The sequence below is a fragment of the Callospermophilus lateralis genome, chromosome 19 (assembly GCF_048772815.1).
Source record: "Callospermophilus lateralis isolate mCalLat2 chromosome 19, mCalLat2.hap1, whole genome shotgun sequence".
Taxonomy (NCBI): Eukaryota; Metazoa; Chordata; class Mammalia; order Rodentia; family Sciuridae; genus Callospermophilus; species Callospermophilus lateralis.
This window is the reverse complement of record NC_135323.1, coordinates 15,661,176-15,687,939: the sequence shown is the minus strand read 5'-3', so window position 1 is coordinate 15,687,939 and position 26,764 is coordinate 15,661,176. Positions and strand designations below refer to the sequence as shown.

General features: G+C 42.3%; 1 protein-coding gene across 1 annotated transcript in view; it reads right to left on the bottom strand.

Annotated features, from left to right (window-relative positions):
- Nucleotides 1-402: 402 nt before the first annotated feature.
- Nucleotides 403-26,764, bottom strand: part of Otoa (otoancorin) — a 67,734-nt gene continuing 41,372 nt past the window's right edge. Inside the window, exons 21-28 of the mRNA XM_077106125.1 lie at nucleotides 25,349-25,478; nucleotides 18,215-18,402; nucleotides 15,288-15,443; nucleotides 7,162-7,304; nucleotides 6,815-6,951; nucleotides 6,188-6,285; nucleotides 2,678-2,876; nucleotides 403-473 (exon numbers count right to left, since the gene is read on the bottom strand). Of these exons, the coding sequence (XP_076962240.1) occupies nucleotides 403-473; nucleotides 2,678-2,876; nucleotides 6,188-6,285; nucleotides 6,815-6,951; nucleotides 7,162-7,304; nucleotides 15,288-15,443; nucleotides 18,215-18,402; nucleotides 25,349-25,478 (1,122 nt within the window). The remainder of the gene's footprint in view (nucleotides 474-2,677; nucleotides 2,877-6,187; nucleotides 6,286-6,814; nucleotides 6,952-7,161; nucleotides 7,305-15,287; nucleotides 15,444-18,214; nucleotides 18,403-25,348; nucleotides 25,479-26,764) is intronic.

Genomic DNA, 26,764 nt, shown 5'->3' with positions numbered 1-26,764 from the left:
GAAATTAAACTGGAGGAGAAGCCAGATCAGGCACTGGCTAAAAAGAGATCCTCTTCCTGCACCCATCTCCCATCCCTTCTCTCTCTGGAGGGAGGGAGAGCAGTAAAGTCTTCGTGCTGTAAACAGGACGCCCTCCCCTCCCCAGTTCTGTCTCAAAAGCCAGAAAAAAAAAAAACAGGTTAAACTGGGCATAGAAGGGCACCCTCCTGGAGAGGCTGGATGCCTTAAAATTCACAGGATCATTTTTAAATTTTTCCCCCTTTTAAATGTCAAGGGTCCAGGGTCTCCTTGCCCTAGTTGAGGTGCTGAGTCCAGGTGAGGGTCTCCTATAGTCTGAAGCATCCTCTGTCTCTACAGGCCTTGGCCAGCTGCTTGGGACACCAAGGGAAGCGCTCAGGCCACTCATCGCAGGGGATCAGTCATTAGAAGCAGCAGGGGGCCTCCAAGCCAAAGACCTAAGGCAATAGATGCTCCTGAAATCAAACACAAGGTGGGGCACACATGAGGGCAGAAGCATGTGCCCAGCCCCTTGAGTCTCTTGGGACCTCTTAACTCGGAAGCTCTATCTTTTCATCTCTTAAATGGGAATAATGGCTCCAAAGGGGGAGAAAAAAGCAAGTTGAATTAAATGGGATTGTGTGAATCAGCACATACCAGGCCTGCCTTAATCATAAGAGTTGCCTGGGAAGTCTAATGCAAGTGCCAAGAAAGATTCTGATTCAGCAAGTCTAAACATCAGATGTTTAGAATGTGTACTCTAAACATCATTCTAGATGCAAGTTGAGGAAACAAAAGATGGAGGGTTTGGCCACAGGAATGGCTCATCCAATGACAGTTCTTCCTCAGACACCCCTGTAGAGCGAATGGAAGAGTGTCAGGGGTCTTGCCTGGTCATTTTCTGACACTGCTGGTTCAAGGGAAAACAGGTACCCAACTCTCTGCAGGGTATGTGACAACGTCTATCAAAATTACAAATGCACATACCCTCCGACCCAGCAATCTCACTTTGGAGAATTTATCCTAGACATACCTGAACTTAGAAATTATACAAGGTTATACGCAAATTGCACAATGCAGTGTTAGTAACAACAAAAATAAATAAATAAAAGAAACAATTGAAATGCCCATCTATATAGATCTAGTTAGTTACTCTCTTGATGTAGCCAGAAAACCAACAATTACACAGCTCCTGTGGATGGTTATGGGATTGTCCCCAAATATATAGTTAGATTTAAAAATGCAGGATGCAGAACAGGTGTATAATAAGCCTTTGTTAAATTGCAGAAATAATCTATCTCTGATTTGCTTGTATATGCATAGAATATCTCTGGACAAATACACTAGAAGCTAGTAAGACTGGTGGCCTGTGGGGCTGGGGGACAGGGGACAGAGAGAGAAGTTTCATTACATAACTCTTCTAATCCTATATGTTTTAAACATGTACATTATCTATTATGTGTATTATCCATTCATACAAAATTCCATAACATTTTTAAATAATTTTCATTATTATAATATATAATTTTCATTATATTTCAATGAAAAGTTTATTAAAAAATAAAAATACATAGAAAGACATGGCCCTATCTGTAAGTGCCACCTCTGGACACTTGTGGCCATGGAAATTAGGAATCCCCCAATCACCATCCCCAGAGGAAGGTGAGGCCTGGAAATGGGAGACTACTGACAGTGATGGATGATCAAGTTAGGAAAGGGAAGGAAAGCAGGTAGAGTTGGTTAAGCCCAAGTTCTTTCTCCCACGAGCATGTGCACCTGATCTTCCCTCTACCTGGGATACAGTCCATCAGGCAAAATCCATCTTATCCACATCTTGGGCTTCAACTGAGGCATCATGGATTCCATGAGTCCCTCCCACTCCCCCCAGGCTTATCCGGTACATTCCCTTGGAGTCTGTGCATCTCCACCATACTGCCTCATGGCCACCTGGTTGTGGATGCTTCCCTCACCCCACAGCTCAGTGAGGACAAGAGACACCTGGCTCCAAGCTGTTTCCCCAAAGTGTAGCACCGTGCCTAGGATAGAAAAAACGGCCAAGATGGAGTGGGCGAGGAAAGCAGTAAGCAAGGCCGGGAGGGGAAAGGGCTTGAAAGTCACATGCCCAGGTGAATATCACTTCCTAGGGAGGCTTCCCAGATCCTGTCTTGCTCAGCCCTTGGTTACCATCACCTCCTCTGCCTATTGCCTTCCCTGGTCTTATCAGACATGACATCATCCTCTCCATTTACAAAAGACCCTTGTCTGTCTTGCTCACCTGTGTTCCCAGCCTCTACAGCAGGTTTGGAACATAGAAGGTGCCCAGTGCAGAGAGGCTGAATTAATTAATACTGGACAGAGAGGAAGAAGGATGCAAAGGAACCACTAAACCCTGTTCAGTCCTGAGAAGATTCCAACCCAATGGATTCTGAAGAGAACCTGGGGACCTGCAAGTTTTATGAGCTTCCCCAGGTGATTTCAAATGCTGCTAGAACCACTCTGCAGAAGCTTGGTGAGCACTTTGGGTTTATCTCTGAGCGCAGATCCTAAATGACTGTTAAAGATCCGGCCCTGAACCTTAGGAACCTTCCCCCGCCCCCCAGGGACTGCACGGTAGACCACTGGACAGGGACGGAGGCTAAGAGTGCGTCCCTGGCGCGGCTCTGCTCACCTGGGGGAGAACCTGCGGGGGGAGAACCTGCGGAGGACGACCCGGTGGGGCTGGCGCTGGCAGGCGCTTCCTGCCAGGAGTGACTCTTGGCGCCATCTAGTGCTCGCTGGAGGCTCTGCAGCTGTGACGTGCTGAGCCGCTGGCGCTGGGCGTGGGTCACCGCGGCGGCATTCTCTGGACCCAAAGAGGCAATCTGCTCTGCTGACAGCTCCTGTGGGAGGAAAAGGGGGCAAAGGCTTCGGAGGGCGGAGCTTCTGACATTCCCCAAACCTCAGTCATCTTCCCAAGCCTGCACAACTTTGTCATGCCCCTGTACCATTTGTGCACCTCTTTTTTTTTTTTTTAATCAGGGAAAATATGCTTTATTATTCTTCCAATGAGAAATAAAACATAATTCAAGAGCTAAGTAGTCATGAGAATTCTTATTTTTTTACAGTTTAGAATAGTGTATTTATTTATTTTTGTTTGTTTGTTTGTTTAATTAATTTTTATTGTTGGTTGTTCAAAACATTACATAGTTCTTGATATATCATATTTCACACTTTGATTCAAGTGGGATATGTGTGCACCTCTTTAAGATCACTCTTCGACTAAGCAAATACATATATTTTAAAATGGAATTTTCCAAAAATAGAAGATCAGTAGAATTGCTATAAGCAAACATTCAATAGAAGCAAAAAGAAAAAAACACAATTTGATTTCAGCTAGATTGTGGCCAACAACATCTGAATCCCTAGCCTCTTGAAAAAGAGAGGCTGGACCATTATGGTGGTGCCTGTAAACACAGTAGCTCAGGAGGCTGAGGCAGGAGGATGGTGAGTTCAAATCCAATCTCAGCAAAAGCAAGCCACTGAGCAACTCAGTGAGAACCTGTCTCTAAATAAAATAAAAAATAGGAATGGAGATGTGGCTCGTGGTCAGGTACCCCTGAGTTCAATCCCCACTTACAAAAAAAAAAAAAAAAAAAGTGGTTGGAGAAATTAAAAAGTGCTCCAGAGGTATTAAAGACATTCTAGCTCCAAAGTGAGCCTCCTTGAAGTAATCAAAAGTCTTAAAGGAGGGTTGAAAAGGGAGTCATGATTTTCTCACTGTGACAATGAAGTTACCTTTTCAACCATTCCAGTTTTCCACCTGAAGAAATGCTGGTGTAGGAAAGAAATCACAGGCCTAGATGTAAAAGACCTGAATCTGAGCCCAGGCTCTGCCTCATACTAGCCGGTGTGACCTTGGGCAAGTTGCATAGCCTCTCTGGGCTTTTGGACTAGCTGTGGAGTGACTCAGAGAACTTATCTCCTAGGCCAATTTTGATCCTCTGGCATGACTGCCTAAATACCATATGATGAGTCCTGTGAGGGATTAGAGGAGGGAACACATGGTAATCTACTGTTGATGTCGCCATAAACAACAGAAGTAGAAAATTCTGCTGGCACCCTGTGTCTTTAAGAACTCTGAACAAAATGTTTTCTGAAGTCACCCAGCTTTAAATAAGGACTTGGTGACTGGTTCCAGTGGGAATGGAATGAGATGGGGTGGCAGGATTCGGCTTTTTTAAAAGAACCTCTCACATCATCCTGCTTATTTTAGGGCCCCAAAGGATCTGGGGATTCTATGGAAATGCTCCTTCCTCCCTCCCGCCTCACTCAGTCTCACCCTCTCCTCTCCTGTCTGGGTAGACCTGCCCTGGAATCCCATTCCTCTGCCTACAGCCCTTCTCTGCACCATGCCCTCCAGGACACTGCAGTGGCTCTGTCAAGCCCTGGGTCCTGCCCACCCTTCCAGCGACACTCCCAGCGCTCTTCACCCCAGGAGAAGGAGCATCCATACTGACAGCTCCCAGAAGCCAGCGGGGCTCTCCCTTCCAGATGAGCAAGTGCTCATCTGGTTTACATCTACCATTAACACCGAGTCTGTATTACAAAAATTATCTATTTTTCCAGTGCTGCTGACTTGTGACCCATGGGACAGATTGAATCTCTAGGCCTACTGTTTTTTTCAAAAATAAATTCAAATCGACTGCCAACATTTAATTATCAGGAGATTTCACATGCAAATGAAGATTTCTGGCTGCTTCTAAAAAAAAAAAAGTTACATCCAGCAATTCTGGGTCCATGTGGTCACACTGCATTAATGTGCCTGAGATGAGAAGCAGCCACCCCATTTAGACAGGCCTCTCCTATTCACATTGGGCCCCACCCTGCCTACTGCATTCCTTTATGTCACCTTCTTGGCCCCTGAAGGTACTGTTTTACAACTCCTTCACCAAAGAATCTCCTGATCCCAGGTAAACCTAACCTTGACCCTGCAGAGGACAAACAGGAATTTAAAATAGATACTTGAACAATGAAGCAGCCACAACTCACTCCTACAGAGACCAGGAGAAAGTGCTTGGCCAAATGCCAAGATCAAGCTGCCCATCCCACACAGAGCACCCCCCCCCCCCCCAGGGGAAGCAGGAATTCCCTCACTAGCCTCAGGGAATGCTGTTTATTTGCCCCCCCACCCCCACCCCCACCCCCCCCCATCGTGCCCAGGCTGTGCTGGGAGCTATCCATGGTGCTGGAATGGTCCTAGGTCAGATGTGGGTCTTGAAATGAACCAGTCATGTGGCACCTCGGGACTGTCTCCAGTCTGATTTGTGTGCCTTATCCAGGTGTGTACCCAGCAAGCAAGAAGATCAGGGGCCCTCCCTTCTCATCAGAGCAGTCCGTCCCCACCAACCACTTAAATCTTGTTTGAGCTCAGGAAGATGGACCCCTCACTGGAGTCCCCGGCTGCCCTACTTCATCTGATGCAACCACACTCTCTCAATTTTTTTCCACAGCAATTCATCATCTATCTTATTATGGTTTTTTTCAATTAATTAAAAGATTTTTAATTAAACTTATTTCAAAGGGAAATGTTATCGAGCTCCACACTCTCACCTGCAAATCTGAAGTTCAAAAATGTCTGAAAACTGGAAGTTTTTTCCGAAGTTTAAGACAAACTTAATTACTAGCAAAACCTGATGTGAGGCTATTTATAGCTTCTATTTATTTTAGTTGGTGTGATCTGTTACCTATTTCCTCACAAAAATATTATTATGTTATTAGTATGTTTACTTACAAATGCATCCCCTGCTGCTGCTGCTGAGAATATTAGGTATATTTAGTACATACACGTGCCATTCTCTCTAAATCTGAAAAATTCCAAATGCTAAAATGCCTCTGTGCCCAAGTGTTTTGAAGAAGGTTTTTAAGAACCTGTCACACCTCCATAAATAGAAAATTAGTATCACTTGCTGGGAAGAGAAGATAGCCATAAAAATAAGTATAATTAAAATATAAATTAAAAATTTAAAAAGAACTTTTCAAAAACACCTAAAATTATCCTGCCACCATCCATTGTTGACATGTTGATCTCCTCTGATCCTATCAGTAGAGGGCTATTTCCACACCACGAGAATCCAGGGCCTGTCACTTGTTTCCTTGTGTGATCCAAAATGGGGTCAAGCTTTCATTTCTCCTTGAAGAACTGAGCACCTACTTTGAATATTTCGTCAGGGAAGCATTTGACTGCTGATGGCTGGAAATACGGCATCAATTCCTTGTCGATCCTTCGGAGCTCCGCCTGAGTTAACCCAGCTGGGAAGGAAAGGAATCACGGGGTTAGTTCAAGCCATCGGAACTCCACTGCTTTTATTAATGGGGCTGCATCATGTACAGCTCTGCATGTCCCAAGCAAGCGTCATTCCTGATCATTCCTGGAAAATCACACGAGGGAGCCATGTTCCTTAATCAACTAGGAAAAATATGTGGGTCACATTAGCACTGGTTGGCCTCCTGTAGTGAAATGTATACCCAGAAGGAGCTTCAATTTACACACTTTAAGATGATGAACAAATCTATTTAGAGACCAATTAAATCACATTCTATAGCAGCGTTTTTCTGTATAAAACTGTAGCATGCACAGGAATTGCCAGGAGACCTTGTTTAAAGAGCAGACTTTCGGATACTGCCCTCTACAACATCAAGCCATAAAAACTAGGTTCTACTGTAACTCCATTGATGTTTGCTCTATGTGGCCAAGGATTATTATTTAATTTTGTTTCATTTTATTTTAGTTCTAGATTTCAGTTTGAGAAGAGAAAGTTATGCTCAAGATGCCTCTTACCTGCAATGGTCCCAAGCTCTTGCAAGACTGAGCTGGTCCACTCAGTGGGATCCCCAAACACTTCTTCAGCCTTTCTCTTAAACTCAGCCAAGACATGAGTGCTGCAGGTCAGGGTCCCAATTCTGGCCACCACCACCCTGGTTAAAGAAGAAGACCTCTCCAGTCAAAAAATATTGTGTAGAAGGTAAATAGGCTCAGTACCAAGAGAGGACCCAGATAACCCCATTCCCTATTTTAGTTCAGAAAGGGGCAAAGTATCAGAAAGTGGAGAACATCCGGATGAACAGATGGATCGAAGGGTGAATGGAGGGATCATTTGCTATTTTGCACACTAATATTTGGGTTACCTGAATTCTGAGATCCTTATAAGTGGAATTTCAGTGATGTTCATAGCACACAGGATGGCACCAAGCCCTACTAAGTGAAAGCTCTTCAGATCCTGAACACCATAGCCTGAATCCTCCAGGAACCCTTGCAGAATGGATTTGGCCTGATAAATAAATAAATAAAAGAAAAAGAAAGAAGGAAATATCTGCTGATTTATCTCCTTCAAAAGCTCTTGTGATCTTCAGATAGTTTGGACATTCAAGTTCTTCTGCATCAGGATCCAAATATTTCCAGGATCTGTTTCCACAGCTTTCCAATCAAACCTGACAGTCTCCTGTCTTTACTCAAATCTCTGTCTTTACTCAAACCAGCCCCTTTCTGGTCATGGCAGAGCCTGCCTATAATCCCAGTAATTCAGGAGGCTGAGGCAGGAGGCTCACAAGTCCAAAGTCAGCCTCCGCAACTTAGCAAGGCTGTAAGCAACTTAGTGAGACCCTGTCTTAAAATAAAAAAGGGCTGGGGATATGGCTGAGTGGATTTAATCCCCAGTATCAAAAAAAAATCTAAACACAAAACAAAACAAAAAATATAGCTCCTTCATCTGCAATATCCTTCTGCATTCCCAACTGTGAGAATCAATTTTATGTTTTAGTCCAATTAAAATATCACCTTCTACACAGAGACAAACCCACACATCTATAGTCATCTGATCCTTGACAAAGGTGCCAAACATTTTCTCCAACATAACATGCATTGGAGAAAAGACAGCCTTTTTTGGCAGGGGGTGGGTACCCTGTATTGAATGCAGGGTTGCTTAACCACTAGGCCACATCCTCAACCCATTTTATTTTTTATTTTGAGACAGGATTTCACTAAGTTGCTATTTGGTTTGGATATGAGGTGTCCCCCAAACCTCACATGTGAGACAACGCAAGAAAGTTCAGAGGAAAAATTATTGGGTTGTAAGAGTCTTAACCCAATCATGAATTAACCCCCTGATAGGGATTAACTGAGTGGTAAGTGAAGTGGTGGGTATGGCTGGGGGAGGTGGGAATTGGGGCGTGCCTCTGGGTATATATTTGTATCTGTCAAGTGGAATTTTTCCCTCTGCTTCCTGGCCACCATGATGTGAGCTGCTTCCCTCTGCCACACTTTCCTGCCATCATGTTCAGCCTCACCTCAAGCAAGCCCTGAGAAATGGATCTGGCCTTCTGTGGACTAAGACCTCCGAAACTGTGAGCCCCTGAATAAACTTCTCTCCCTCTGTAGTTGTTCAGATCAGATCCTTTAGTCACAACATCAAAAAAAAGCTGACTAAAACAGTTGCTAAAAGCCAAACTAAATTGCTGAGGCTGGTTTTGAACTTACGATCCTCCTGCTTCAGCCTCCCAAGCCACTGAGAAAAAACTCCAGGTGTGCACATCGTGCCTAGCAAAAGACAGGCTTTTTAACAAATGATGCTGGTTGTCTATATATAGAAGAATGAAACTAGACCCTTATCTCTCTCTCTGAACAAAAATCGACTCAAAGTGGATCAATGAGAAAAGAAACTATGCAACTCCCAGAAGAAAATATAGTGTCAACACTCCAGTACACAGGCACGGGCAACAACTTACTCATTACAATCCTAAAGCTCAGGAAATAATGCCAAGAGTTAATAAACAGGATGGCATCAAATTGAAAACTTCTGCACAGCAAAGGAAAAAATTCAGAATGGGAAGAGAGAACATACAGAATGGGAGAAAATCATTGCTAGCTACTCGTCTGACAGAGGATTAATATCTAGAAATATATAAAGAACTCAAAATAAATTTACACCAAAAAATCAAATAACCCAATTAATAAATGAGAAAATGAATTAAACAGTCATCTCAAAAGAAGAGATACAAATGGCTAATGAATATACAAAAAAAAAATGTTCAACATCATCCGCAGTTAGGGGAATGCAAATCAAAACTATACTGAGATTTCATCTCACACTAGTCAGAATGGCAGTCATCAAGAATCCAAATAATAGTAAGTGCTGGAGAGGATGTGGAGAAAAAGGAACACTTTTACACTGTGGGTGGGACTATAAATTAGTACAACCATGATAGAAATCAGCAGGGGGGTTCCTCAAAAGACTAGGCATGGAACCACCATAGACCTAGTTGTACACCTCTCAGTATTTACCCTAAAGAATTAAGGTCATCATACTACAGTGATACAGCGATACCCATGTTTATAGTAGCACAGTTCACAATATCCAAACTATGGAACCAGCCTGGGGGTCCATCAATGGATGAATGGATAAAGAAAATGTGGTCTATATACACAATAGAGTTTTATTCAGCCATAAAGAAAAATGAAATTATGTCATTTGCAAGAAAATAGATGGAACTAGAGACCATTATGTTAAGCACAATAAGCCTAACTCAGAAAGTCAAAGGTCATGTTTTTCTCTCGTATGTGGAAGCCACACAGAATAAAGGAAAAGAAACAGGGAGGCAGTCCTTATGGCAATCAAAGGGAGATCAGGAGAAGAAAGGAACCAAGGGGTGGGAGAAGGGGAGGAAGAAGATGAGTGCTGAGGAGTGAAATTGGCCAAATTATATTGTTCTATTGTGTGTATGTATGAATATGTAACAGCAAATCCCATCACTGTGTGCAACTATAATGCACCAGTACATCATTAGTTGTGCATTATGTACAATTACAATGCACCAATAAAAAATGTGGAATAAAAAACAAATATTGCCTTCTTCATGGAATTTTTCTTGACCACTCAGAATGAATTTTGCTTCCTCTGTTTGCTACAGAACTATATTTCCCCCTTAGTCTTCAATTCCAGAAAGTAATACATAAAATATGCTGGCGTTTAAAATTTGCATCTAGAGTGTGCTTTGATGTAAGGGAGCTTGTGTGTAGGGTCCCTGAAATTCCAGCACAATTGCCATTCATTAGTCATGACTGTCCCTGGAAAACCACACATACACTCTTACTCTATATGGTTCAGACAAAGTTAACTGTCTCCTGTGTTCCATAGGACCTATTTCTAGTCACTGTGTCATCCCTTAGCCTGGCTGCAGTGACTGGTTCTAGATTATGCCTGTGATCCAGCCAGAACCAAACAAGACATTGGGTAGAGCAATTAGGAGGAAAGTGCTTTCTTAACACTGGACTTGAACTTGAAGGGATAACATATGTATCATTGGAAGGATATGCACATGGATCTGCTTAGACTTAACTGTCTTTGACGAAATGGAAATGTGCAACCAAAATAATAACAACCAACATTTTTTTAAATGCTTACTGTGTGCTGGCACTATTTTACATACACCATCTCATCTGATTCTCACCACAACCCTCTTACCTACATATTAATATTATTCCTCTTTCATAGATGAGCAACTGAGGCACAGAGAAGTTAAGTAAGTCAAGGTCACACTGCTAAAAAACAATGGTTCTAGTATCAAAACCCAGTCTGTCAGACTCTAGAGCCTGTACTCAGCCAGAGAAGGTATCTGAACTTGGAAAAAGATGGAGATTCACGTTAGCTTTTCAATTTTTCTTATTAAGTCTTCACAATCAGGTTTCACTAGTTGACTCATAGCAATTTGGGCTCCGCAAGCATCAGGCATGCCCATTTAAAATGAAAGTGCAAAAGTACAATTCAAATAAAATTACTTTGAAGATGTGGTATTAAATTGTCCTTGCCACTAGAACCCAGAAATGCAAACTCAGCCTGCAAGGTGATAAGTCAAAATACATTTCCCTGAATGACTGGACCGGTGTGTACATAATGATTCCAGGACAATTAATACCAACACTTTTAGGCAATATTAACCACTGAAAAATGAGTAGCTGTAAGATTTCAATCTCTCTGTTCATCCCTCTGGCTTTTATAATAGTTTTTTCCCCCTTATATTGGTTCTTAAGCTGAACTATCTGTTAATGTAGTTCCTCCAGGTCTGACTATTAATCTAGAAACATGCATTTAAGGGTTTGATTGGGAGCTAAAGTTGAGGAACTGACTGCAAATGATATATGCAAATGTTAGATTTTCATATCCTCTTCAAACATATTGATAAATCTCACTGCCATCCATGGGAATTAAAATTGGTGCAAAGGGAAAGAGATACTCCAGTTTCTAAGTTGGATATATTTTTCTGTTTCTCCCAGACTGCAAATAGAAATGATTTTAATATCAGCTATGTGATGTGGCACTTCTCGAACGAGTCAAAACCAGTTTTAGAGCCACAGAATCATAAGATTATAGAATGTTGGAGTGAAAGGAACTTCAGATTCCTGGGTTTAACCCTCTCGTCTTGCAAACAAAGAAACTAACCCAAGGGAGGAAGTGTGATGATGACAGTGACAATGACAGCAACAGCAATGAAAAATGAAGTTCATTGACTTCTATGCTCGAGACATTGTTGAAAATGTTTTAATTGATCATCTCATTGAAGCCTTGTGGCCAGGACCTCCAGGTTGCCCAGGTCCAGGTAGATGCCATTCACACTGTGTTCTGTTTAATGGTGCCACTTGGTTATGGGATGTGACAATTGCGATTACACAGAGCTCCTGAGAGGCGTTGGTTTTTGCTGCCTGGCATCCATTCTCCCTTTGTTCAATAATACCACACCAATTTTCCTTTCAAGAACTACTCTGGATTAGTTTCCTATTGTTACTAAACAAATTACCACCAACTTAGTGACTTAAAATGACACACAAATTTATTCACTTACAGTTTGGGGGGGTCTTAAGTCCTACAATGAATCAGCAGAATGTGCTCCCCCTGAGGGTCCTAGGGAGAAATCATTTCCTTGCCTTTTCTCACTCCCAGGGGTCACCTGCCTTCCTTGACTTATGGCCCCTCCTCCATCTTCAAAAACAACAGCCGACACCCTCACATCTCTGTTTCCCTCTGCTTCCTTTCTCATGTCACCTATAGGTGTGGCGCTTCTGTGTCCCTCCCCTCTTACAAGGCCCTTGAGATCACACTGGGATCACCGGGATCATCTATCTCAAGATCCTTAAATGAATCCCATCTGCAAAGACCCCTTTGTTCCACAAGGCAATGTACCAGCTCCAGGGATTCCATGTGGACATCTCTAGGTGGGGGCGGGGGGACCTTAACCTCCACATTCCCCTTCCCACTCTCAGCTCACACAGTCGTGGGAAGATCAATTCCACTCCTGCTACTAACTGGACAATCGACAACACACTCTGCCCCTGACCAGAGTGACTCCATGACTGGAATTAATGGTGGGATTGTTTTAAAAATAGAATGAAAAAGAGACACATTTTTTGACAATTTTTTATTATTTGTTCTCATCAGTTATACGTGACAGCAGAATGCTCTTCAATTCATTGTACACAAATGGAGCCCAATTTTTCACTTCTCTGCTTGTACACGAAGTAGAGTGACACCATTCATGCAATCATACATGTACCTAGGATAATGATGTCTGTCTCATTCCACCATCTTTCCTACCCCCATTCCCCCTCCCCTCTCCTCCCTCCCCTTTGCCCAATCCAAAGTTCTGCCACTCATCCCATGCCCCACCCCCCATGATGGATTAGCATCCACTTATCAGAGAAAACATTCAGCCTTTGGTTTGGGAGGATTGGCTTACTTTGCTTAGTATGATATTCTCCATCTCCATCCATTTACCTGAAAATGCCAAAACTTCATTCTTCTTTAAGGCTGAGTAATATCCCATTGTGCATATATACCACATTTTCTTTATCCATTCATCTGTTGAAGGACACTTAGGTAGTTTCCATAGCTTAGCTATTGTGAATTAAGCTGCTATAAACATTGATGTGGCTGCATCACTGTAGTATGCTATTTTTATGTCCTTTGGGTATAGACAGAAAGAGACACATTTTTATGAGATTGCTAATTAACGAGTGTCTAAGCCTTGTGCTGAAATAGCTTGGAAGGCTGACATGGAGAATCTAGGACTTCCTTTCCCACCAGTCCCCTGGACTTGACACCCTATACTTCTCTCCCAACTGAAACAATTCAAATCTGGCAAGCATGTCTTCTTCAGCCCATGAAGGATTAATGACCACAGGAATTCTCCTCTCACCATAAACGACTAGAAAACTGAACAAAATATATAAAACAACTGTATTCCAATATTGTACAACAGGGAGCACAGGATGGTAATCTTGAAAGAAGAAAAACAAATAACGCAAGCCCTGAAATTGCCCTTGCTCACTGCCCTGAGGCACCTTCCAGGTCATAGAGCAGGAGGGGGAAGCCAAACAACCCAGAGGTCCAGCCAAGTTGACTCAGATCCAAGGTCAAAAATTCACAAAAAACAAACACAGCAAATTACTCTTCCTCGCTGGTTCACTTCAACACGTCACAAGAAGCAATCCACTTCCACTGACCCCTCTAAGAAGAGAATGCTTAGCATTCATTTATTCAGTAAATATTTATTATGTGATAAAACATGCATGTCTAACCATATATTTTTTAAAGAAAAGCATGTGCTAGTCATCTTTTATAGATACAATTTCTGTGCCCAGGCTCAATTCTAAGCCAGTATAAATATCACAGGTGGCCCCAGAGGAAATGAAATCAAACTCTTAGGATGTTTTCTTCCCATATAAGCAGCCCCAGAGAACTGCCAATCTGCATTGTTCTATAAATAATTACAAGAGAGAGACACAGAGAAAGAGAGAAGGGTCCAAGTTCAGAGAAGCAAGGGTTTCTATTCTTTATGGGGCGAAGTATGAGAGAAGTGAAAAATACACAGAGAAAGTTCTAGAAATCTGCAAAGATAACTGTTGGAGGACTGAGTCTATATTTGCACATGTAAAGAATGAAATTCCGTAGAGGCAAGGAAAGAGTCACTAGAAGGAAGCAGTCAGAGTCATTCGAAAGGTTCTCATGGAGTTGGAGAGAGTTAACATCTCCAACAGGGTGGAGAGATCATGGCATACCAGGCAGAGTCCATAGAAGAATGACGTCTCAATAATGGGAGAACATTTATCACAGAATAAAAGCCATTCTGGACTTGCTGTAATGAAGCTCAGAAGGACACAAAAGGATCAAATTGGTAAGTAATTTAAACACAGACCAGAACAAGACCCAATAATCTTTAAAGGAATCCAACTGAATCAGACACTCAACCACATAAAATTCATAAGTCAACCAGTCAAAATTACTAGGCTTGTAGGTCAAAGAAACACAAATAAAAAACTACATTGAGTATCCCTCTCACTCCAGTTAGAATGGCAATCATCAAGAATACAGATAACAATAAATGCTATCGAGGATACAGGGAAATACAAACTCTTATATACTGTTGGCGGAAATGTAAATTAGTATAGCCAATATGGAAATCAGTATGGCATTTCCTTAAAAATCTAAAAATAAAATTACCTTATGATCTAGCTACACCATTCCTTGGTATTTATCCAAAAGACTTAAGTTAGTGTACTTCAGAGATACAATGTATACCCATGTTTATCGCAGCACAATCCACTATGGTAAGTTATAGAATCAGCCTAGGTGTCCATTGACAGATGAATGAATAAAGAAAATATGGTATATATATTCACAAGGTAATTTTATTCAGCCTTAAAGAAAAGCAAATTACATCACTTGCTATAAAATGAATGGAACTGGAAACCTTAATTTTGAGCCAAATGTCCAACTCAGAGAAAAGTATCACGTGTTTTATCTCATATGTGGAAGGGGGGGAAACAGAGACAAAAAGGGGGGGCAACAAAAGCAGAAGGAAGACCATTAGGGGAGAGGAAGGCAGCCAGGGGAGGAGGGAAAAAGGAGTGGGGAAGGTCCTGGCAAATGGAATTAATTATATTATAGTTTTATATCTACATGAATATGCCACAGTGAAACTCACCATTCTGTACAAATCACATGCACCAATAAAAATGAAAAAAAAACCCACAAACACAATGAATTACTCAGCTTGCAAATAAGCAAGAAAATACAATCCAAAACTAGGAGAACAACTGGTTCACAGAAACAGGCTCAGAAATAACAGTGATGGTTGGGATCAGCAGTAAGGGTATGAAAGCAGCTATTATAAACACTATAAATATGTTCAAGAATCTAAAGGAAAATATAAGCAAAATTAAGAGAGAACTAGACTATTTGAAAGATCCAGTGACATCCACCTACCTGTTCTGGGGTCCATTCTGTCTGCTGGCTCAAGGAAGCCACAGTGTCTATGGAGCTGAGGTCCAGCTGCTCCAGCTCACTCACATTAAGAGCCAGGGCAATGCGTCCCAGGGAGACGATGTGGTGTTCTCTCCAGAAGGAAGGGAGGTTCCAAACCTTTGAATGGAGGGGAAAAAAATTTTGACCAATAGTAGTGACAGCATTTGCTAAGGTCTAATTGTTATGTCCCTGCAAAATTCATCTGTTGAAACCTAATCCTCAATGTGACAGTATTAGAAGGCGGGTCCTGTGAGCAGGGACTAGGTCACAAGAGCTCCACCCTCACAAATGGGTTCATGCCCTTAGAAAACACACCTCAGAGCACTATCTAGCACCTTCCACCATGTGAGGCTGGTGAGAGCAAAGGCCGTCTATGAGGAACAAGCCCTTGCTAGACTCTGAATGTTCTGGTGCCTTGATATTAGAATTCCCAGCTCCCAGATCGTGAAAAATAAACTTCTGGTTTCTGTAAGTTATCCTGTAGATTTTCTTATAGCAGCCTGAGCAAACTAAGATGGTATATTTTAAATACACATAGGGTCTCTTTTTTTGCGGCGGGGTGGGTATCAGGGATTGAACTCAGGGGCACTCGACCACTGAATCACATCCCCAGCCCTAGTCTGTATTATTATTTTACAAACGGGGTCTCACTGGGTTGCTTAGCATCTTGCTTTTTGCTGAGGCTGGCTTTGAACTTGTGATTCTCCTGCTCTCAGCCTCCCAAACCTCTGGGATTTCAGGCTTATACCACCTTGACCGGCCTAGGGTCTCTTTAATATATAAATCTCTTACAAATCATGACCACATTTTTGTTTTCTTTTTTTAAAAAAAAGACATTAACGGGAGATTCACAGAAGAAGAAAACATATGAGAAGAAGTTTATTCTCTGTCATGAATGAAAAAATGCTCATTTAAAACAATTAAAGAAGGCCATGTTGCCTCATTATGTTGACAAGGAACGTAAAGAATGGTGGTCTCTGATGTTGTGAAGACATGAGGCAAAAGATGCCCTCGTTTGTTGTTAACTGAGAATATAAATTAGTACATAATTTTGAAAGGGTAATTTGACTATGTGGATCAAAAGCTTTTTAGATACTTACACTCTTTCGCCAAGAAATTCATCCTCTGGGAATTTAGCCCAAAAGAAATATGAGATAAGTACCCAAAGACATTACAAAGAAGCACCTTAAGGCTTTAAAAATATAATCTAGGGGCTGAGGATATAGCTCAGTTGGTAGGGTGCTTGCCTTGCATGCACAGGGCCCTGGATTCGATTCAATTAAAAAATATTTATATATATATAAAATCTTAAAGACTAACAATTAAATAAAAAAGGCCGGCCATAAAATGAAATATTATATAGCTATATAAAATACTGATTTAGATTTATATATCTAATATGGTAAAGTAAGCACTCTAGAACTGTTGAATGTTGAAAGTTATTGAACAGTGTGTGTGATGACATTTTTATAACATCTATATGCGAATAAAGTCAGTTCTCTGCATCTGCATGTTTTGCAGTCTGTAGGTTCAACAAATCATGAATCAAAAATACAGGATGCAGGAGCAGGATGCAGTGGTGTACACCTGTAATCCCAGCAATGAGAAGCTGAGGCAGGAGGATTGCAAGCTCCAGGCCAGCCCCAGCAATTTAGTGAGACCCTATCTTTAAAAAAAAATTAAAAAGGGACTTAGTGTGTAGCTCAGTGGTAAAGTATCCCTGGGTTCAATGCTCAGTACCAGGAAAAAAACTTCAAAAAAAATGTGCATCTGGGGTTGGGATGTGGCTCAGTTGCAGGGCACTTGCCTAACTTGCACGATGCCCTGGATTCAATCCCTAGCACTGCAAAAAAATAAAACTGTATCTATATTGAACATGTACAGACTTATTTTCTTGTCATTATTCCCTAAACAATGTAGTATAACAACTATTTCTATTGTATTTGGGTATAGTAGGTTAAATACAAAAACTGTGCTATTTTATATAAAGAAGTTTATCATTCATGGATTTTAGTATCTGGGAGGGTCCTGGAATCCCCTTGGATACTAAAGAAACATGGGTATGAAATCTACAACTCTATTTTATTTTTTTTATATTAATTTTATTTTTTTATTGGTTATTCAAAACATTACAAAGATTGCAGAATCACATCGGTTACAACTCTATTTTATATGCATACACAAATCTGAGAAGCTTCAGATGAATATACCCAAATATCACCCTTGTTTATCCTGGGGTAAAGATTATGACTGAATTTCTGTTTAAATATTTTCTGACTTTTCTACCATAAACGTGGATTTCTTGTTTAAAAAGAATTGTAAATATAATTTTAAGTGATGTGATGTTTTTAACCCCATGAGAGTAACTAAATATTCATAACTATCCCAACAGCTAACCTGAGCTACTCAAAAGGAACTTTTTAAAGATGGCCAACTACTTCCTGCTCTCTTTTTTTACTCCTTCCTCTCTTTTTTTTACTCCTTCCTGCTTTTTACTCCTTCCTTCTCAGGTGAGTCTGGAACAGATGCTGAGAAAACCTGCTGCAGTCAGCAGTTGAGGCTCTCCCAGTGGAGGAAGAAAAGGCAGAATCCCTGGAAAGAGTTTTGGTCAGGACACGCACAGAACTTGATTTACTGAACAGCCACAAGATGCCAAGAGGCATCTCAGTCCATTCTCTGTCGATGCCCTAAGAGGGAAGAACTAGAAGTTTCCCCTTTTCTCAAATGAGGAGATCACAACTGCCTCACTGAGCAGAGGCAGTGAAATTCCAACAAGATCATGTAGGTGCAAATTCCCCCAAGGAAGGTGTCTAGGTATAGAAATGCAGGATCAGAATTTGGTGGTGACTGTCCTTCCACTTGAGCCTCCTCCCTGTGGGGCGGTTTACCTGAATTGCCTTCTCCTTCAGCGTCAACAGCTGAGGCTGGCTGAAACCCTTGACAGCCCCCAGCAGCTCCACGCTCCTGGCGAAAGTGTCTTCTCCCATGCAGAGGAGGTCCTCGGGGGCCCAGCAGGCGTTGGCTTCGGCCAACTTGAAGATGTCATCAGAGGAGGGAGCTGTGACTCCTTGGCAACCTGAAGAATGGGGAGATGCAGGGAAGGATGGGGTGGGGAAGAGAAATTCAGGAAATGCTAGTCAGTTTCCCTACTGAATAAGAGTCTTCACCAGTTCCATTCTTTCCCAAGAGGCAGGAGAGTGCGGAGGCTGAGCTGGGGCCCAGAGCCCAGCTGAAACCCCACTTCTGCCATTTTTTGATAACTATCTGGTAGCCAATCTTGGAGATGCCAGCATTTTGCACATCCACATGGGCAAAGAAACAGCTTTACAACGTCACAACTGGACTGCAAACCCCTGGAGGGCAATAGGAGCTGGTAAACAGATCTGATTTCAGGTTCAGATCCAAAGCCATTCAACCCCTCTGTGCTTCCATTTCCTTGTCTATAAAATGGGAATAAAATCACTTTGTAAGATGATTAAGAAAACTGCAAGCGTTACTATATAGAAAGCACTTAGAAGCATACAGAAGGTGTTTAATAAATGTTAGACATTATGATCATTTATGTCACCTTCCTGACCCCCTACATATTTGAGTTTGCAACCCAGCATTAAGGGTTCCATGGTAATTAAAAAGGAGACTTTTTATCCAAATGAGAGGGTGATTTTCTATCCATAAAAATCATAGTGGGAGCTGTGGCCTTCTGATCCCAGGAAGGAAGAGAAATGGACCTATTGCATTTTCCTCAGCAACAGGAGAAACCCATCCATTTCAGTCCTTGAATAGTTGAGGTTTGCATAGACAAACTAGTTACCTACTAATGCACAAATGAGATACTGTCCTTCCTGGCTTCAGTATGCCCAGACTGGGAGGAAGTGCAAGGCCCTTTAAGAGCAGTTCTGGATCTTTTTGTTTTAGCAGCTGACCACTACTCATGCTGATTACTCACCAGCACTACCAGAGGCCAGAGTATTTCCCAAGCTCTGTAGTCACTCCCTTCTCACTGCATTTTTCAATATGAACTCTCTGGACTCCAATCAAGAGGCCAAACTAGACCAGATCAATGGTGTCATTTGTGATCCTTAACATCTTTATTACAACAGACTTTTAGGGGACTAAAGACCCACCTCTCCTGAATTCCCAGGATTAATGACAGCACAGAATTAGAGAAAAACAGAAGGGTTGAATGGTACAGCAGGGACTTGGTCTTATCACAGCTGTGTGTCTAGGGCTTAGAATAGAGCCTAGCACATAGTAGATGCTCAGCCAGTATTTGGAGAATGAATGAACACACACACAAATTAACTCAAATTAAGCAAAGTAGTAATCCTAATTTATTGATCACTAAAATCACAGCAGCAATCAATACCAAGAATCAACTAAGAAAACTCTGTCTATGTACTGGTAGCAGCTTCCTCCCCAGGTATGGAAAGACTTGCTTCCCACAGACCACAGTAAGAGTCATGTGATATATGACTCAAAGATGGCCAGCTCTGAGGGCAGCAGAAGCTAGCAGTCAACATCACCAGCTCTGGACACAAGTCCAAGAGTCGCCACTTACTAACTCTGTGACTTTGGCAAAGTTCCTTAATGTCTCTGAACCCCAGTTCCCCTCCTCAAGAGAATGGGAGAATCGTGGTGCCCACCTCACAGAATAGAAATGAGTACAAGACAATGCATACGGGGAGAAGATAACCTACAGTGGATACAAATGAGATTGGGATCTTTCTTTGCTTGATACCCCAGGATTCCTCTATCTGGAGCAAAAGCCAAAGTCCTTACGGTTTCCTTCCTCAGGCCCTATCTGCCTGGCCTGTTCTCCAATGACATGGGCTTCTCACTTTCCATCCCTCTCCCACTCCCATTGTATTCTCTCTGTCTGGAAAACTTACAGAAAATAGAAGGCAGTAAAACACCATGTCCTCGAATGCCCTTTTCTAATCTCCAAAACCTAGCCAAGCTACAGGAACAATGAGAGCAAGCCTGAGCAGGAATATCTGGAAGGACACTGTCTGTCTCTAATGCACACTGGGAACCAGGGAAAGTCAGCATTATCTGTAGAAAGCTGCTGTCTTGCATGTACAACAGGACAGTTGCTCCTTGAGATGCTGGTCATGCAGGCAGACTAAGCAAGCTAATAATGCTGGTGATGTCACTGCTCCTGCAGCCTGACATATAAAGCCTCTCTCTCAGGAATGACTTGTGGGGAACTGGGGGTTCTACGGAACTTGTCCAGCCAGCTGCTACTAGACAAAATGCCTTGAGACAGAGGAGGCACCTTGGCAAAGAGGTGAGGGGAGCAGGTGCTATCTGTTCAGCCTGTCAACACTGGACCTTTCCCATAAGCATTTCTCAATGAATCCGTATGCCTTATACACCATCTCTGGGTGTTTCCTTTGGTCTCTAGGCAACTGGGCTGTGAGCATGACAATCAATGTGGTCCATTCCCACATCCTCTTGGGTCTTCATTCAAACATCACCATCTTGATGAGACCTTCCTTAATGGTTCTCTTCCACATTATGATCTCTCACTGACATGGGTCCCCAGCCACCAAGCCATGCAGCCAGCCCACTGGTCCCTGCTGAGAAGCAGCAAGGGAGTGGTGAAGCAGAAGAGTGGCAGCTGGGGTGTACTGAAGCCCAGGCAGGAAGCAGGGGCTGCCATGAGGAGCCTGCCATGGTGGCCTGAGGGGCAGTGGTCTAGTGCTAAGGTGAGCCAGGGCAAGCTAACCTGTTACCCTGCAGCAACCCAGCCTGCACACAGTGGGGATGCCCACTGCAGAGGCGCACTGCAGAGTTGCAGCTCCAGACACCCCATTGAGCATGCGCAACTCCATGACTCCAACTTCCGCTTCCTGAAGCAGGGAAAAAATGGAAGTAAGGCAAACCTGAATGGGATTCAGGGCTGACCAATAGCGTTACTTTTCCAAACCCTAATTACCATAAGTTTGGACCAATAGCATTAGTACTTTTCCAAACCATAATTAGCATAAGCTTGGACCACTAGCAGTGACCCAGGTGCTACTTAAACCCCTAGACTAGCATACTTGGTCAGACCCAAAGCCACTGTTGGGTCCCCTCTTATACCACAAGAGTTCTGTTCCTGTTTCTCTTTTTCAAAAAATCCTGCTCCCACGCTCACTCATTGTGGTCCATGGCTTTCATTCTTGGAATTCACAAGACAAGAACCCAGGAGGAAGAAATCCACAGAGAGCTGCTGGGTCTACTGCATCACTGGAGGAAATGGCCCACCATTAAGAGCCGTGGCACTTCTTGACTGCAGAGGCCGGCACCTTAGGCAGACCCCACCCACCAACAAAAGTGGGGAGTTGAGTTCCATCTCAGAACTTCAGTTTCACCAGGTATGATGGCACATGCCTATAATCCCAGCAGCTCAGGAGGCTGAGGCAGGAGGATCGAGAGTTCAAAACCACCCTCAGCTACAGTGAGGCGATTAGCAACTCAATGAGACCCTGTCCCTAAATAAAATACAAAAACAGGGCTGGGGATGTGGCTCAGTGGTCAAGTGCCTCTGAATTCAATCCCCAGTACCCACCCACCCTCCAAAAATACTCCACTTTCAATACTGAACTCCCAGACCTTTCCCTACTTTACCTTCCTTCTTGGTACTTATCACCAAACAACATTCTACATATTTTACTTAGGTATGGAATTAATTGTCTGGCTATGCCCCATTTGAAAATAAGCTTTGTGAGGACAGGGAATTTTTCTCTTCGTCACATAATCAGCTTTCAATAAATATTTGTTGGATGAAAGCAAGCAAGGACTGACTATGAACTATGATTATTACAATTATTACTGGGTTTGACTGACTTTGTCTCTTCGTGCCTAGCACAAGTCTGCATTTAGCAGACTTGTGTCTAATATTTTTGAGCCTTTCCTATATGCCAGATTTAAACCTGTTAATCTTCACAATAATCCAATGAGGTTCAGGGTTTTCTTTACCCTCACTTTAAGAGAGGATGAAAACTGAGGCACAGAGAGGTCAAAGAGCTTACCCAAAGTCGCACAGCCAGTAAACGACAGGCTCAGGATTCAAATCTGGCCAAACTGCCCTCATCACTGCAATATTTAGCTGCTGAACCATGTTGGTCTTTTAAGTCAATCCTATTGAAATGTGTCTTATACACATCTACCCATTACACCTACTATCTTGGTAAAGAGTGTGGAATATGATTTCAAATGACTTTACAGGGCACGGCTGCCGATCCGTCCGCCCGCCCGCAGCCAAAGTGACTGGGTCCTGCTAGCCTCCGAGACGCAGCTTGGCAGGAAGAAGTCTTTAGCCAAGCCTTCATGAAGTAGCGAGCCAGGAGCTGAGGCCAACCAGGACGGACCAGTCCCACCCCTCCCTTCGGACACTCTGGCAAGGAGCCTGGGGCCCGCCATAGCAGAGAGGTGACGTCATCGGAGTTCGGCCAGCGGAATTCCTTCCCAGCAGAATCCACTTTAGCAGGTGTGTGACTCCCCATTCTGATACAAGCAGCCAGGAAACTTCATTGACCTCTCAGGGGTCGTGTCCGTAGGGAAGCAGAGGGGATCCCCGACCCAAAGCCCCCCATATCACCAGCGGTGACCCCCAAGGTCTTAGCCACCAGTTTCCCACAGCACTGGGGCTTAAAGGGACACGCGGTGGGGCTGCAAGTGTAACTAGATCTCTGGGGAATCATTTCTGGGGAACAGGACCTGGCTGGCTGGCTGACAGGAGGAAGGAGGGTAAGGGCCAGAGAAGTGAAACGGCTCTGGACTGACAAGTCTGAGAGACCCCCAGGAGATGCCTTACAGGGATTGCTATCGGCAGGTAGAGAGCAGAAGCTCCGCTTGGAGGACACAGCTCCGCCTACTGGAAGAGAAGAAAGTGGATCTCTAAGACTTTAATTTTTTTGTTGTTGTTGTTGTTGCTGTTGTTGTTATTTTTTTTCTCTTCTTCTTCTCTCTCTGTTCCTTTCTCCCCTTTTCCTTCTCTCTTTCTTTCCCATTTCAAGTTTTATTGTTCTTTTCATTCTCCTCTAATCTATCTATCTCTCTATCCTTCTTTCTTTTTAAGAGCACCTTCATTCCCCTACCCCCCAACTTTCATCCCAAGCATTACATCTTCCATTTCGTGTAATTGTCTAAATGCAAATAGGTGAATGTCTCGAGGCTGTCTATAAGACTCCTAAATACCTAGCTACTACCAACACCCTGATCCAATTGCCAGGTAGTATCCAACTTCAGTGGAGCAATCTTCTAAAGTAGCCAAGACATACTAACCCTCGTACCACCATAGCACCTAACCTAAACATATAGTCCTAAGAACAAACAACAAATCACTATATGCATACAGAACCTAGAAGCCTTTTATGAATTGAATGAATCAGCTTTAAAGTACAACAAAGCCCAACATTTCTAGGCATAATCTCCCACCACAAAGGAGAGACAACAGAGATATACAAAGCCAAAACAAATGTATAGGAGAAAGCAGTTACAAAGCAGTCAAACAAGAGCTGGAAAGCAACGTGAACAACATGAAAAAACAAGGGAAAAAAGGATTACAAACAATGCAGGACAACTTAAATATACAGGAGGACCTACAAGAATCAGAAACATGGACAGGGAAAGAAATAAAGGCATACCTAACTCAGATGGAATGGAATATTAGAGAAGACATGAGACAGCAAGTCCAAGCATTGAAAAGGAACTAAACTAAATAAAATAAAGTATATTTTGAAAAGGAACTAAACACACAAATTCAATCTGCAAAGAACGAGCTTTACCAGGAGATAGAGATTTTTTTAAAAAATCAAACAGTAATCCTAGAAATGCAAGAAACCATAAATCAGATTAAAAGTGCTAACGAGAATATTACAAATAGACTAGATCAAGTAGAAGTCAGAACATCAGATAATGAAGACAAAGTTTATCAACTTGAAAAGAATACAGTCAACACAGAAAAGATGCTTAAATCTCACGAGCAATCTATCCAAGAGATATGGGATCTCATCAAAAAACCAAATTTGAGAGTCATTGGGATAGAAGAAGGCCCAGAGGTTCAGTCCAAAGGAATGGATAACTTATTAAATGAAATAATCCTAGAAAACTTCCCAGAGATGAAAGATGGAATGGATTGCCAAATCCTGGAAGCCTACAGGACCCCAAACATCCAAAACCATAATAGACCAACTCCAAGACACATAATTATGAAGATAGCTAACATACAGGACAAGGAGAGAATATTAAAAGCTACGAGAGAACAGAGGCAGATTACATTCAGGGGTAAACCAATTAGGTTAACGACTGATTTTTCATCACAGACTTTGAAAGCGAGAAGATCCTGGAACAACATATTTCAAACTCTGAAAAATAATGGATTCCAACCAAGAATACTGTATCCAGCAAAACTAAGCTTCAGATTTGACAATGAAATTAAAATATTTCACGATAAACAAAAGCTAAAAGAATTCGCAGCCAGAAAACCAGCACTGCAAAGCATTTTGAGCAAAATACTACAAGAAGAAGAATTGAAAAATAGCGCCCAAAACTAACAGTGGGAGGTATCTCAGTAAAGGGGGAGAAAAATAACCAAAGAGGGAAAACTAGCCAAACTAAAATAAATAAATAAATAAACATGACTGGAAGCACAAACCATATTTCAATTGTAACCTTAAATGTTAATGGCTTAAATTCACCAATCAAGAGATATAGGCTAGTAACCTGGATTAAAAAAACAAATCCAACAATATGCTGCCTTCAGGAGACTCATATGATAGGAAAAGACATACACAGGCTGAAGGTGAAAGGTTGGGAAAAATCATACCACTCACATGGCCCTCGGAAGCAAGCAGGAGTGGCCATACTCATATTGAATAAAGTCAACTTCAAATGACTTTACAAAGGTGTGGTTCTTTGGCCTGTGGATTTTTGCCTTCTAGTACTTTCCAAATATTTAATCCAGTCTTCTGGACAAGGAGGTCTTTAAATGTCAGGGACCCTGGCACAGGATCAGATACCCCAGAAGCACTCACCAGGGATGGGGTCCAAACTGGGGCTCTCGTCACTACTGTTCCGAACAGATTCAAAGACAGCCCAGAGGAATTCTTTAGGGAGCAGAGTCCCCGCCATCTTGAAAGCTGTTTGTTGAAGGATATCAGGAAACTGTGTGTGTTAAAAAGAACAAATAATTAAAGCACATTAGACATATCTAAGTCAGAGCTTAAACTACAATGCCGCCTAATGCCTCAGGTTGTTTGTTTGTTTTTCTCTTTAGGGCAGCTTCTCATATCAATTTAATCTCTAGCCCAACTAACATGGTCCAACTAACAATCCTAAAAAAAGATACCCAACCTCCACATTAACCGTTACTTTTCATCCATCAGATTGTCAAAAATAAAGTGATGATACTTAATGCTGGCCAAGATGCAGGAGACGTGCACTCCTGCTTTTCTGTGGGACTGTTACATGGTGCCTCATTATCAGAGCAATCTGATCATGTCTACAAAAAAAATGTGGGTGCTCCTCCTCTTTTTCAGGCTGATATTATTTTGAATTTTTTTAACTTTATGTTTTTCATAAAAAGGAGGTAGAGAAGGGCTGCCTCTGGGTTCTGGGTGGAGACTAGCAGTGAGGGAGCTTGGTGCCCATTAACAAGGTATCATTTCCCATCTAGAACTATATCAGACTTTGTCCATTCTTGGGAGCCCTATCTATGAGCCCAGAGAACTCATCAGGCTCTTATACCATCACATGCCACTATATGTCCCAGCTCTCCCAGCAACTTGGTTTGTGTAGTTACTCTTTCTATTCAAATCTTCAGAATAAAAGTTGGAAGTTAAGTCAGCTATGGGTAAGAATCACCTGGGAATTCTACAGATATCCAGGCTCACATCCAGAGATTGAGTCACTTGATCTGGAGTAGGGACCATGGATCAGTTCATTTTAGAGTGTCCCCAGGTGATTCTAGTGGGCAACTGCTGAAAGAGACTGTCCAGCACCATACAATGACCTTTCAGTTGACAATGGACCATGTATTCGACCGAGGTCCCATAGGTTCACAATGGAGCAAAAATTTTTCTAATGTCTAGTAATGTCATAGCCATCCTATCACATCACCCACGTGTTTGTGGTAATGCTGGTATCAACAAACCTACTGTGAAGCCAGTCATACAAAAGTACAGCAAGTGCCACTTAACAACGTTTTCAGTCAATGCAGGCCACAGGATTACATCACTTAGTGACTTTAGTTTGTGTAAGTACATTCTATGAAGTTTGCACAATGGTGAAATCATCCAATGATGCATTTCTCATAACTTACCCCCATCATTAAGCAAAGGATGACTGTAGTTAACTGTTAAAGATACAAAGTGTCTAGCAGAGAACAAACCAACAGACTGGTATTTTCCATTTTGTGTTTTTAAAAGGGAGCCTGTGTGTGTGCGTGGGTG